This window comes from Thunnus albacares, chromosome 23 (genome assembly GCF_914725855.1).
Source record: "Thunnus albacares chromosome 23, fThuAlb1.1, whole genome shotgun sequence".
In the NCBI taxonomy this organism is placed as follows: domain Eukaryota; kingdom Metazoa; phylum Chordata; class Actinopteri; order Scombriformes; family Scombridae; genus Thunnus; species Thunnus albacares.
Window position 1 is genome coordinate 10,604,522 of NC_058128.1, and position 15,161 is coordinate 10,619,682.

The 15,161-nt window shown below is 38.8% G+C and overlaps 1 protein-coding gene across 1 annotated transcript in view; it reads right to left on the minus strand.

The window, feature by feature from the left end:
• Nucleotides 1-429: 429 nt before the first annotated feature.
• The window catches only part of pcloa (piccolo presynaptic cytomatrix protein a), a 58,751-nt gene continuing 44,019 nt past the window's right edge, over nucleotides 430-15,161 (minus strand). The window contains exons 19-28 of the mRNA XM_044343238.1: nucleotides 13,620-13,646; nucleotides 12,372-12,465; nucleotides 11,316-11,387; nucleotides 10,974-11,220; nucleotides 8,718-8,906; nucleotides 7,457-7,598; nucleotides 7,206-7,267; nucleotides 6,278-6,412; nucleotides 4,480-4,625; nucleotides 430-3,671 (exon numbers count right to left, since the gene is read on the minus strand). Coding sequence (XP_044199173.1) covers nucleotides 3,528-3,671; nucleotides 4,480-4,625; nucleotides 6,278-6,412; nucleotides 7,206-7,267; nucleotides 7,457-7,598; nucleotides 8,718-8,906; nucleotides 10,974-11,220; nucleotides 11,316-11,387; nucleotides 12,372-12,465; nucleotides 13,620-13,646 — 1,258 coding nt within the window. The 3' untranslated portion in view covers nucleotides 430-3,527. The remainder of the gene's footprint in view (nucleotides 3,672-4,479; nucleotides 4,626-6,277; nucleotides 6,413-7,205; nucleotides 7,268-7,456; nucleotides 7,599-8,717; nucleotides 8,907-10,973; nucleotides 11,221-11,315; nucleotides 11,388-12,371; nucleotides 12,466-13,619; nucleotides 13,647-15,161) is intronic.

The window sequence follows — 15,161 nt, forward strand, 5'->3', positions numbered from 1 at the left end:
CAACCGAAAGTGTTCAGGAAACTGACAGGAGCTGAAAATGCAACTTTATTTTTGTCTTATAGAAATCCTGTAATACCTAATTTATGCTTTACACATAAGTAATGGCCCAACATACTGTATATGAGTGTAAAAGCCTGCACACACACACCTAATCATCCAAATAAGTGAAAACATCTGTGTTGATGTACCACAGGTATGTAAACTTTATGACAATGTTTCCATGACATTGTTCAAAATTAAGGCACATGGCGCCATCTTCTGGCTATATTCTGTTACCTCACATTATTGTTATTACATCATCTGCACACCAGCTATGAAACCTCTCAGGGAGTTGTAGAAGGTTATGATAATCCCTTATAAACCTCCCTTTTCCACTGTTATGATTAATAATGCAATACGCAATATAACTCAAAGGCAACACACAACATCTCATTTGTACTGATATTTAATATTTAGACATGGGGCAACAGCCATTTTTACAGCACAATTTGCATAATTTATCAATACCTCCTGTATACAATCACAAAACCATGACAGTAGATTTTTTTTTTTGTGTTTACTTACAAGTGAAAAACCAGACAGGTTTTACAAGCATAATCTTTGTACAGTCAGCATACGTCATTGATAATTTTAAGTTTTCTTCATAATTTCCCTCTCTATAACATTTTGTTCTATATCTTCCTCTACCTCATTTGTTGTTTTTTTTTCTATAATAATATCTGGACACAAAAATAGTATGAACCACCAATGAAACATGCAACATCCATTGTGAGCACATTTAAATTCTCCTGCAACTACTTGAGTTGTAGATAGACTTCTGTGTAGTTAGACTCTGGTAAACCTTTAGTGTTTGGTGTAAAGGGTCGGGTAAATCTGGGTCCGTATAGACAGACATAAGGTCGTTTCTCAGTCTATCCACTGTACATTGATCAAGAGAAAAACAACTTCCTGTTACTTCTATGATCACACCTTTTTTTTTTTAGTCTGCTAAAAGACCTATTGCTCCCAAACCCCAGTATAAAAAAGCTATGTATTTACAAGGTTGGAAATAGAGAGATGGCATCTGTGTGTGTGAGAGAGCGTGTGTTATTCTTTGTGTGTGAAAGTGTTCAAGAGATTTTAAAGTTGACATTTTTAGACTGACAACACTTAAAAGAAGAGATATGCATTAGAGCTAATGACATGCATGGACTTGGTATGAAGATGCTACACACACAAGCACATGGGTATAAAATTAATAAGAAACAAAAAACACACACTGACCTTACTATTGTTTCAGGTATAATGTCTAATGATTACAATGTTGTTGTTTTTTTGGTAATTTCTCATACACATACAGGAAAATGAAACTATTCAAAGGGAGAGTGCATACAAAGATGTGAATCATTTGAGTAGGAATGTTTTTTTTTTCTTATCTTGATTCATTGAAATTAGGATCGGTGTGTGTGTATTTCCATATGTGAGTGTGTGTTCCTGCACAAGGGCAAAAAAGTTGGTTCTCTGAGTTTCAGGCCCTCTAAACATTGTAAACAAGCACTACATTGTGTATAAAAACAAAATTTTATGTACACCTGATATGTACTGTAAACAAATATAATACAACATATGAAATCGTCTCACAGGCAATAAATAAAGATTCATATTGCAATACAAAATAAAAAAAAACCAAACATATTAAAGCAATAACCATATCGTGGAGGACGTAAAAACACAGCAGTGCAAGAAAAAAATTGATATAAAAGTTTGACTGATGCAATGTTTCTCTCTCGCAAAGTGTCACGTTTCAGTACATCATTTCTGGCAAGTCAAGATGCAGTTACCACCTTTATACAGAAGATGTTGCATAGAAATCACTCAGATATTAAGTGTAGTTTCGCTGCTAAGTTTGACATAAGTGAAAATGTTAATAAATAAACCAGCTGCCTCTTGACCCCCCCCCCGTACAAGCACATAGGATGACCTTTCTCAAGACAATATGGGTATGATAGATTTCTTAAGACACAACATTAAAGTTTCCAAGTGTAACTGGTATATCAAGACAACACGGATATGACAAAAACAGCTGGAACAAAACATCAACATGCTGCTTTAATAGCATTGTCGTATCTTAGAATGATAATAGTGCTTTTTCGTGGATAGTATCCAGCCTTTTGTTCGCTACAATATCTCCTGATGTTGCCATCACCTTTCTTTACCTCTCTACTTCCTTTCCTTGGAAACAACAAAAAAATCTCTGGTTATCTCATTTGAAGGAGGATAATGACGTCAGTTTTACATTCTAAGCAGAAAAGTGCAAAATACCACAAAAGCGTGCGTTGTTGACTGCCCTCATGAACAAAAGCAGACCGGTAATGTGCTTGGATCTCACAATGTATAAAGAAAAACAAAAAAATGCGTAAATCTCATATGGTACATGTCTCACATTCTAAGGGGCATCGTGGATAAATAAAACTTCTATGTCACAATCATCAAGACTCGATTGTCCGTGATAAAGATATCTATATATCTATCTATATATTATATAATTAATTTCCAGCTATAACATTTTACTTCACTATATACAAATTGAACCTTAGAGGTTGTTTTTTTTTTGTGCAGAACATGTGGCACTGCATACCAAATAGATAGACTCATGCGCACAATATATAGTGTCCAATTTCATATATATCAATATTGACTCTTTAACAAACAATGATCATCATTTGATAGAATGCAGTTTACACTTAGGGAGAGAAAAGAGGGGGTCCAAAGTGAACACATAGATGTTTTTGTTAATAAATTCAAAAACATGCCTGCAGAGATTTTTTTTTTCTCTCTCTTGAACTGGAATGCTAGGTAGTGTGTTATAAAATATACTATGCTTCCCAGGATAGATTTTTACTTAAATAATTGAGGAGAAGACAAATGATAGAACTCTACGCTAATATCATAATACAAAAATAAATAAGAGGTCTCCGTAGCGGAGTCTTCAATATTTCATTCCCAAAATGCTTTGTAAATCAATAAAACTCTGCGGATCATAATAAAGCGATGAGGAGAGTCCATTTAAAGAATCTTTCATGGATAAAACATCTAAATAAATAAATCTACATGTGTGTCCATTCCCTGTATCTATTAAAATGTTCTCTTCTGTGTGAATGAATGTGTGCAAAATTGTTGTTAATATTCATGTGCGTGTGTCGTGTGTGTGTGTGTTTGTCGATGAAAGTGTGTAATACCTGGTTGATTCCGCACTTGTCCTCTGATCTCAGCCCCGGCTACACTACACTACACTGTACATCCTGTAAACATGTGTTAATTTCCTGTAAACACACAACTACTTCCTCCACACGCCCCGCATGACAGAAATCACATCAGATCATCATTATTCTTCTGCCTCTCTACCAAAACTCAAGCTTTCTGAGCCCTGAAACAAAGATTGAAGAAAGAGATATTTTCGCCACCCCCCTGTACCCAAACCACCTTTTCCCCCCATCCCACAAGAGTGGATCAGAATCTCTCCGGTCCCTCTAAGGTTTAGTCTCCTTCTATGAGTGGATCTGAGCGGTGCTGGCGAGCAGTTTGTGCCAGCTCACCACTCGCTTGCGTAGGTCGACTTTGTCCAGCCACACGTAGGCCTCCCCGATCAGGGTCTTCTTTACAAACTTTCCCCCGTTGGACACCAGGAACAGCTGGTGTGAGAAGAATGAAACAGTGTGTTATATGATTGAGTATTTAAATGAAACCACCTCAATCTCAAAGAGACTGGAGCATGGATGATTACAGATAGTCTGAGTTTTCAAAATATGTCTGTGTACATTTGTTTGTGTTTGTGTGTGTGTGACCTCAAATTGAGCTAGGAGAGAGGGGAGTAACATAAAACAACTTGAAGAATATGAGGAATCACTTTGTTCAGATTCTCAGTGTTTTATTGAGATTAGAGATTCGATTGATAAAAAAATGAATTGTCAACTATTTTGATAATCAAATAATCACTTCAGTCCTTTTTTTAAGCAAAAATGCCAAACATCTGTTAATTTCAGTTTCTCAAAGTTGAGGATTTGAAGCTTTCGTATGTGACACATGATAGTAAACTGAATATCTTTGAATTTTGGACTGTTGATTGGACAAAACAAGACCTTTGAAGACATCACCATGAAATTATGATGGCGTTTTTTACAATTTTTCTTACATTTTATAGACAAGACATTTATTCAATTAATTGGAAAAAAAATCAGCAGATTAATCAATAATGAAGATAATTGTTATAATTGTTAGTTGCAGTCCTAATTGAGATATTTGGTCGACTGTCTCTCCTTCTATATACTCCTAGCTGCTGGCTTAGGTCGTTGGACATTACAGCACCAAAAGAACCAATAGATAAGACAAAGAAATAAGTTAAGGCAGGCCACCGTGGGAGGATGAAACGTCCGTCAAAAAACATCTTAAACATTTCATTTCATCATTTATTTCTTTTATGAAGGGGTAGGGGGGCATTACCTGTAAGGAGTGTCCAGTTGGGTTCATACAGAAGCGGAAGGTTTCATTGAAAGATGGTTCACGGTCATGACGACACACTCTGGTCTTCTTCTTGATGATCCTTTTCTGGGTGGCGATGTTCACCACATAAAGTTTCACATAAAGATCTGTGGGCAAGGACACACATCCCTGAAATTATTTTTATCCTATATCCCTGTTTTTTATGCATAACTGATTGCTTTTGTTGAATACATTTTTTTCCGTTTTGTATGTAGGATCTGTACATTTGTAATTCTACCCTGTAAAATCTGTCATGTTTTCTGTGTACTCTTGTCATTATGTCATGTTTAAAATTTATCATGAAAGAATACAACCACAGAAATACAAACCAAAACCTCTTTATATGATCAAAAAGCAAAATAAAATATAGAACCCTATATACAGATTTTGCAAAAGCCAACTCTGTACCCATATTGCACACATGCAGGCCCTGATGTTCAGTAAAAACACACCAGACAGGGAAACATTTGTGATCTAAACTGAAGCCTTTGAAGTGAAAACAACTGCACTGAAAAAGTTAATCAACATAAACAGTAGAAGATGGGTTTTTGTGATTATTGGAGGTGGGTGGAGTTTCAAATCATTATTTAGCCTACCACTAGAGGGCAATAAGACTGTAAGTAATGAAAGACCACATAGAATACAGAGAAGAAACACCAATCACCCAACACAACTTCAGAAATGCTCACAGATGCACATCGACATAGTAATAATAAAGTGTTGATGCTGATTCACATTCTGTCCTGCAGAGCAACTACATACTGTCAGTGTGAATAAACCTTTGTGTGCAGATCCCATCTGGAGGAAAATGCAATTTCAAACAAGCAGCAGGCAGCTGGGGTATCAGGATGTAAATATCACAAGAGGAGGCGAAGTGGGTGTCTACAATCTGTGTTTTAGAGATCTGATTTCATTGTGTACATCAGAGACATGTCTGTCTAGTGTTCATAACATCAAGTTAATATGTAATCCATCTAAATCACGCTGTATGTAGATAATGTTAAATTGCTATTTATCATGCAAAATCCCTTTTTTAACATTTGTCTAAACTTGACACTCCCAGGGCCAGGACATTTAAATTTTTGGACATTATCCAGAGACTGTAGTGCAATTTGGTACAAATTATAGGAAAAAGCTTTAAAAAGTGTTAAGTTGGTTTAGTTGCTAAGTGTCGATTCATTATATTTGGGTTCATATGTTATTTTTAATTTGCAAAAATTCTTAATAAATTCTTGGTAAGATTCTTGACAATTCTTTACCTGACAAAAAATACTTTTCAGTGTGTAGTTTTGTGTGTCAAATTATATATGAGGTTGTTTCTTAAAACAACAAACTCTCTAATGAGCACATTTCCCATATACTACCAAATTTCAAATCCTTTCAAGGAAATGTCCTGAGAATTAAACTGCACACTGAAAACTAAGTATTTTCTGTCAGTAGAGAATTGTCAAAAGTTGAATTTATTAAGATTTTTTGCAAATTCACAACTACATGTAAAATATAATGAGTGGGTACTCACCAACTAAACCAACTTAACACTTTCTTCAGTTTTTTCTTATAATTTGTACACCACCCTCTCTGTAAAATGTCCCAAAGATTAACCACCTGCAAATTACTCAGAAAATTTCCATTAAATTAAAATTAAGGGACCTGTAAAATAAAATGTTACCTGATTTTCTTTTTGAGTATTGACAAGCATTCATGGAACTGTGCATGTGTGTTGTTACTGTATGTATACAGATAAGTTATTCTCCATTACCAGGCAGGTGGTCTGGACTCTTGAACTTGTAGGTGATGTTGCGACATTGAAGAATCTCGAGGACCAGGTGCTCACCCTCCGTCTTCATCTCCTTCTTCAGAGCGATCTTTATCTCCCCCATTACCTGGGACTTACCTAAATATAGAAACACATTTAGTAAGTCAGATACGGTGAGATATACACTGAATATGGATTTGAGGTTGTTATTTAATCCTTCTATCAATTTCCTCCCATTTTCTCTGTTCTTCTCAGCTCTTCTTGGAAAAGAGGCATCCTCTCTGTCTATATGACTGCCCTCTACTGGACATTAAATATACTTTCAGCATGAGTAATTTCAAACATGGCCTGCGAGCAATCACATTTATTTGTTAAACAAGGATGGGGAGAAGTTATGAAGAGCTCTGCCTGGCCTCTAGTTGCCTTGGCAACTGAATGGAAATGACAGTTTTGAAAGCTGGGTCAACAAGACCCTGGCAAACTGTAAGGATAGCCTCTGTGTGTGTGAGTGTGTGTTTGTTACCAGGGGGACAGAGACACTGAGACAGAGCGAACAGTGAACGGATAATAAAGAGAAAAAGAGTGTGAAAGAGTAAGGATGTGTGTTCATCTGTGTGTGTATTAACCACCTTGTTGTTAATGTGACTGCGAAATGACGAACCTCGGGTATTTTCTCTATTTTCAAGGTCTTCTTTCCACCTTTGCATGAGTCATATTAACGTGACTCACAACTTCACAAGTGGAAAACAGCAAAGATAGACTAATGAAAATAACCTGTAAACTGTTAGTAAATATATATATGATTTTAATGACACATACACAAGTTTTCATACTGAACTTGCAATGAAAACAGGCAAATACATAATATTTTACATCAATGCATTAACAGTTATGAATGTACAAATACACAAAGATGTACAGTTTGTCTAACCTTCAGCGTCACCGTGTCCCATTGATGATTTCATCACGTCTGTGCCATTTGGGATCTTTCCACTAAAGAGAGGGGAATCAAATGATAGATATTAAGACTACAGATATCTGATTTATATCTTCTTCTTTGAATGGAAACAGGTGTGTCAGAGTTGAGAATAGTGAAAGTAGTCGCTAAGCATCAAATACACATTTATAAATTGTGAAACTGACAGGCTCTTTAAGAGGAATATCTTGAATTAGCTGACTCACAATCTTGGCACTTGGAAGATGGCACTGTCCACCTCGTTTGTCTCTCCTTCCTCGTCCAATAGGCTGTAAGCGCTGCCACTCAGGCCGCTGTCCAGTGAGGCTGCTGTGACGGGAGCATCACTTGATCTGTAGCTTGACCGAGCTGCGCAGAGATACGACCACACCCATCACAACAAACAGACAGGAAGAAAAATTGCACCTCTGCCAGGTCCAAGAAGGTTAAGACTAGAGCCAAGACGCATTAGTTAATACCTGCGGCAACTGAAATCTATCATCATCAACTTTGATACTCAAAATATTTTATGTCACAGTCAGAAGGGAAGCTTATTTGAAGAACAGGAGACTGTATTGTAATGAATAGCACACAAAAACACTGAGGACTAGCAAGAAGCATATGGACAAACAGTTTACTAATCTTTCTCTCAGACAAAGACAAGACTCACATATAAAGCATTAACATGAAACAGACAAATAAATCCAGAGAAATATTACATATATATGTTTATGCAAACATAAGACCAAACAAGAGGCACGTAGACCCTACTGACATTGTTAGTCATCTATATGTAATATTTATAGTCATCTTAAATCTCAATTTCAGCATATTTAGTTTAAAAACATCATTACTGTTTCAACACTAGAGAAGTTTAAAGGATGTTTATGAATGTACCTTTTTCATAAATGTTTAAAAAGTAACCTGTTTATATGCGAGACATTTTAGATGTAGTTTTTTTAAGAAATGCATGTTTATGTTTAAATGTTTTTAAATTGATCAGGCAGTGTGATAGAGTATGAATGACGTGACAAGCGTGAATGTGGTGCAGAACAGGATCCATGCCGACACATTTTTTTTCTCCTGTGCCACTCAACACAATGTCACTGAAGGATTGAAAAAGCTCACTAATACCAGTTCAGTGAACTAATGGAGGGAGTCATGACGCAGCAGATGTGGCAGTGGTATAGTATTTACTCTCAGTGAATCTTATCCCAGTTGCAAAACATTCCTGGTATTAGTGAACTGTGTTGATGGCTGTAAAGGAAGTGTGTCTCGCTGCATGGATCTCTGGGTGATGTGGCTGAGTGCAACTTTCTCTCTGTCTTCCTGTCTTTTTTATTAGCTTGTAAGACTCCCCTCTCTCTTTCTGCAGGTGTGCGTTAGTAGTATCGCATCCTCTCTTTCTTTCATTCTCTCTTTCTCTCTCCTTGCTCCATCTGTGCTTCAGTCACACGACAGAGAGGAGACTCTTGGGCAAACTCTCACCTCCGATGCTTTGTGGCCTCTCTTCTGACACAGCTTTCCTGAGGGTCAGGTGTCTGCCGTCTGCTCTGCTCCCTTTGGCCGACACAACCGATGGCAGGGCAGGCAGCCAATCAGACTGGGCTCTCTGAATGGTGAGCACACCTACTACGCTGTGTCTCTGGTGCCTCAGTGAGAGGCGGCCTCTTTGGCCTAGATGTGTTTTGTTTTTCGCAGGCGCAGGTCAGATGTCGGGGGGGGGGGGGAGGGAGTCAACGCCAGGAAACAAAGGTCATGGGTCGAAGTTCAAGATGGAAGGAGGGAGGAGCAAGATGGAGATTCAGAGAGCGGTATATCTTCACCATGGCAACCAGCTTGACTGTCAATCACATGCAGCCACAGTGTGCAGTGCACATTCGCCCCTCCCGCATGTCACTAAGGGGCGGGGTGTGCAGCATCTACTGAGGTGCATTGTGGGTCCGGGAGTTGTTCAAACAAAAAAAGGGGGGGGGGGGTGGTAGCGGACTGCATGCACAGCCATCTCAGAGGAGGAGCTTCAGAAAAGCTGGTCTTTGTTTGTTAACGAAATAGAAATAAAAAAGAACTCCAAAATAATACCAAAAGAGGTTAATGATATCTTGGGGAGGGGGTGGGAGTGCAACTTTCTTCTGTTTTACTGCTTGGATTAATCCATCCAAAATGTTTTTTTTTTGTTCTTTTTCTTGGTGAACTCTGCTCAAAGTTATAATCCGCTAGTCTTGTTATTTGAGAGAACTGGCAACGTCATAGTGCTCTGACTTTAATTGAAAGATTTTGCTGATTTGTTCCGTCAAATCTGCTGTTCCTTTTTTAGATTTACTTTTTTTTTTTTTCATACTTCCACTCATCCTAAGTAAAGTAAATGTATTTAAATTACTATTAAAAACAGAAAAACATGAATAAAAACTTGATGAAAATACATGAAAATAATGATTTCTGTTATTTATAATTTACTTACTTATAATTTAATATTATGGTAGTATTAGAAAATAATTTTAATGGTTAAATGTTTTTTAAGTCACTAGAACTGGCCTTTAAGTATTATGCATTATGCCTCTTTGGGTTTATAGAAAAATGGACAAACTTAGGAAGGTCAATGACTGTGCTACAGTACAGGTGAGGTGCTGACTCTACACACTTGTGAGTACATACAGAAGAGAAGCGGTGAGGATTGACACACTGTGATTACAGGGGGGGGAGAGGACCAGAGGGTGTAAAGGGTGAGGGAAACCAAGAATAGAAAAAGGAAACTAAAGGAACAAAAAGAAAAAAAAAAAAAAAACTCAACAGAAGGTTGAACAGATGAGTGCGAGGAGGCCATGCTGCGTAGGCTTTATTTGCGTCTTGGTTTACTTGGTTGGAGGCGTCGCGGCGGCTGCTGCTGTGACTGCTGTGGGGCATCGCCCGTTGCTATGACAGCGCCTCCGCCGCTTCCAGTGCTGCTGTCCTGATGGTGTTGCCGTGCTGCGCTTTTGCTGGTGCGTGAAGCGCCGTGCGAGCGAGAGTGTTGGCTGTGTCCGTGGCTGTGGCTTTGGCTGTGGCCCTCGGACGGGGAAGGCTTCGATGTGCCAGGGCTACTGTGAGATTTCTCGATAGTGGGCACCTGCGTGTCTAAAACAACCAGATTCACCAAATTAACAAAAAACTATCTTTTACTTTAGTGAACTTAGCGGCTCTTACCGCAGTGTAAACTTTTGTGAGTAGTTGGTTAGTGAGTTAGTCCATCTTGTCGGCAGCATGGTAACTGCCTTATTACATCTATGATATCGTAGCAAACTCAATAAATTTGACGGATGTTTTTCCCTGAATTAGGGGAGCATTCAAAGCCTTCCACGGCCATATTGCCCTCTGTGTTAGAAGAAAGATAGAGGGAAGCTAAGGCTAGGCCTCTGAGCTGGGTGACATCATGGCAACCAAGAAAACAGACCATGAGAATGCAAAAAGCATGAAGCTGAAGCTACAGTGGGTGTGTAAAAATGAGCAGAGGGAGAAACTGATAAGAAAGGACTGCAGAGAGAGAAACAGGTGGACAAAGGTCAACACCAAGATAGAGCGAAAAAAAAACAGAAGAGAGAAGCAGTGACAGGAAGAGAGCAAAAAGGAGGAGACATCGGAAAGAAAGAAAACAGAACAGAGGAGAGGAAAACAGAAAAAGCAGAAAAGCAGTAGCGTACGGAGGGTTTGTTAGGGGATGAAGATGATAAAATCAAGCAGGTGAGGGGAATTCATCGTGCATCCTACCCTTTCCCGGATCTGGAAAGATCCCGTGGCTTCGGCTTTTGATTACAGATGATTTGGGGGAATCCTGGTTATCATGAGAGGAGCCAGTGGTTTTAGGGGAGGAGTGCTGTGAGGAAGGTTTAGAAGAACCGTGTCGGCTCTGGCCTGAGTGGGCACGCCGATGGTGTTCTCCCTCACTCTGCTCCTTCAGGGGGAGCCACCGTGGGACATTGTCCAGTTGAGCAGTGTTAGACAGGTCAATAAGAACCTAGGAAGAAACACAATCAGTTTAATGAATGTGTATATGCATAAAATGCATCGATACACCCTCGAGGTAAAACTGATACTGTCAAAAAGGGTTACCTCTCCTAAGAAATCATTTGAGGAGCACTTGTCATAGTCCCACACGCTCACCTCCAGGGTCTTCTTCCTCAACTGAAACATACACACACACACATAGTTAAAGAGTTCATATATCTCGTAGTTCTTTATCTTTGCGAAGTTCACAGCAAAATGGCAAAATAAACCTTAGGGGGAAAAATTATGATCTTGGCTTCAAGTTAGAGGAGACATTTAGATAGATTGTAAAGAAAACTCAGAAAAAACAGAAAAGACAACAGTCCATAAATTTGCTGTGACTGATATGAGCCCAAAGAATATAAAATGGGATCTAAAATGATACAATTAAATCCCAGTACAACATCCATCTGTTCTACTAAAAATAATGGCCTCAATGCTAGTCAGCATGCCAGCAGAGAAAAGGCAATATGTTGTGGTGTGTATTAATTCTTTTTAACATGAACATGCAAAATTGCCACATTTGGGGGTTCTCTTGTTCGTGCCTCCATATATTGACTATTTGCTGTGATGTTATAGAAAGTATATTCAGTATTGACATTATTCTGTCAGGTTATTAAAATGAAATCTTTAAATTACACTGTCGAACTTGTTAGATATGACCCCGCTAAATGAAAAGTTACAAGATCACCAAGTTACAGGAACATGAATGTCTATGCAGAGATATTTTACTGGATGAGTAAAAAGTATGACTTGCTGGTGGCGCTAGATGAAAAGTCAGGGGATCACCAAAGTCATTGGGCAACAAAGATATCTGTACCCAATTTAATGGCAATCCATCCAATAGTTGTTGAGATATTTTACTAAAAAACAAAAACGTCATCCTCATGGTGGCACTAGAGAAAAATAAAGGGGATCACCAAAGTCCGTATGATTCAAACTCTGGAAACCATGAATGTTGCTACAAAATTTCACAACAGTCCATCTCATTGTTGTTGAGATATTTCAGTCTGGACCATAAGTGGTGAACCGACAGACTGACCGACCAACAAACTGATACTGCCATAACTAGAGCCACTGGCTGAGTATACCAACGACAGTGTGTCTGACCACATACAGTACCTGCTCCAGGTGGATATTCTTATAGATGACAGTCTGGTTCCACTCAGGGTTGAGACTCTTGCCTGCATGTTTGGACCTCCTCTTGTTTTCAGCACTGGGGGAACACATTACAACAAGATACATTGGGTCACCGACAGCACATGTAAAAGCCCTGACAGTTCAGTGGACCACCACAATGCAGTGAGCACAATATATTGGAGCAGGCCACAATGTGACAGTAGAAGGGAGAGAATGAATGTAATGCACATTGTTTGGAAGCTAGCACAATGTGACGATATTGATGTATGGGCCTACGTGCATGGACGGCAGGGTACAATGTCAGGGTGCGCTGCAAAAAAGTCCATTTTGATGTCCATCATTTAGTCTGATAAAATTCAATGTCCCAAAATAGGTGAAAAGTTATGCCAGTGAGCAGAGGGTTTGACTTATTTGTGCCAATATCTTGACCGCAACACAATCAGATAAACTATTCTGCCAATGACTGAATCAAAAAAAATTAATTAAAAATTAATTAATTTGAATTGTCAATTTACAAAAGATATGATGAAATAATCTGACTCTACTGACTGATTGGTTTTCACCTGTTTTGAGGAAAAGAATATTTTACATGACAGCAGACTCACTAGACTAGAATGAATGACTTTAAGATGGATGTTTTTTGCAGTGTGTAGGGTTTAAGTCAGTGTGTAGGAGTTAGTTTGCTAAAGACAAGGACGATCTATATTAGAAAATAATGAAATGAATAAGGAACTGCAGAGCAAAATAATGGAAGTGTGTATAGAATGTGGCGGGGTATCGAGGGTACAGTACGATGTCGGGGCACGATGTAATACATTACTGAGGGATTTTAATCACAAAACAGGGACAAACTAAAGGGTGTCAGGTGCAATGTTAGGGTTCAAATTACAATGGTTAGGAACAAAAAAAAAAGGGCAATCTACTAGAAAAACACAACAGGTAGCTGGGAAAATGTTTATTGTCAGCACAGGGGACTGTATTTATGTATCTGTTATGTTTAAGAGATAGGCAGATGTTAATATTTAGTGATTCTATTCTAAGCCTAAATGTGAGGGGAACATCACCAGGAGAAGAGTGTTAGTGGGACTGAACTAGTTGTATCAAAAAGGTTCCCATCAGTTAGAAAACAAACTGGACTTTTAGTTACTTCGACCAAACTGACAACCAAATTTCAACCAAAACAGAACCAAAGGACCAAAGTGTCATAATCAGAGTGGGCAAGTCACATACCTGGCGTTCTGGACAACCATGACCTGACTGAGGGGGTCCAGCATGCATTAAATATAGAGAACAACATACAGAAACAATAGTCAGAGGGAGGGTGGGGGGGTCAAAGAGTGTGTGTGGACTGTGAGTGCGTATGTGGGAAGGGGAGATTACTGTACAGTAGGTACCAATTTAGGTTGTACTGAGTGTGTATTTAAGGAAAGGGGCAGGAGTTGGGGCTTGTGGTGGTGTGCTGCAGCGGTGGATTGAATTTGTGCTTAAGTGTGTCATGAACTGAATGTGTGTAGAGAGAGCTTTCAGGTGAAAGCATCCTTTGGCAACCGTAGTGGAGATCTGCCACTCATGGGAAAGAGTGAAGAGCTGATTGCATGTATAAAACTTTGTCACCTGAATGTCATTTTTTAGTAAGACTGGAAACTCATCCTTTAGTCGCTGATAAACTGAATCTATTTTGTTTTTATGTAGGATGTTAAATAGCAAATCATCATTACTTTACTTCTAGTAGACTAGTACTAGTAGATAGTTGTATTTTTGAAATGTGAAACTCACAAGAGTTGTAACTTCCCTCGGCTGACTCCTGAGGTACAGATTCCCGCAGAAGCAGCAAAGTTGTACTTTCTACTTTTACATATTTACATGTAAATATAAAATACTTGCACCATATTCAAACAATCTTTTTTCCTCTCTTTCCTGGTTGCTGTGCACTAATCCAGTATATGCAACCACTTGTTTCACTGCAGGACCTCCATGTGGTTGCAAGGAGATCATTGATGCAACTGAAAAGCCTCTGTATGGATTGCAGTTAGTGCTCTGTTAGCTGTGAAAGAGCCCATGTATACGCACATGTGGCATATACACGAATATGTGCACACATGCGCTTAAGTGTGCATGTTTCCGTAACCACTGTGGCTGAAGGGCTTGTGGGTGCCACTCTCATACTTCCTTTAGCATAACCCTAACTCTGTCTACAGTGGTGTTTGCATCTGCACGTGTGTCAAACTGTCTGTGAGAGTGACATCTGCAAGCCCACAGCCATATGTTATTGCTTTTATCTGAAATGATCCCAGGAAAAAAAAAAAAATCACTCTCTCGAGGGACCTCATCCAGCAGAGGAGGTGGGAAAGTCAATTACATTACAGTGTAGTCACAGTGAGAATGGAGCCCTGTACTTATGAGGGAGTGTGGATCATATTGCAAGTAAATATGAGAGCTATTGATTTTGACTGCACGCACAACTACCGTAGAACACCCATCAACGGGGGCAACATCAACACAAGTACGCTATCAACTTCGTATCATTTACATAACATTTGTGTCATTCAGCAGTGATAAGGGGCTGGTGAGTCCCGTAATAGGGTGTTCATATCACATGAAGTCACTGGAGCTACATTATAAAACATAACATTTGATAGACCTGATGTGCAGTGTGTAGGTGCTATGGAACTGATACCAAAGAAAGGGCATGTGCTGCACATTGAAAGATGTCATGGTAAGCCAAAATCAATTGTAAATCGATTTTAAAATGAATGGAAATTAGGTTTGTGC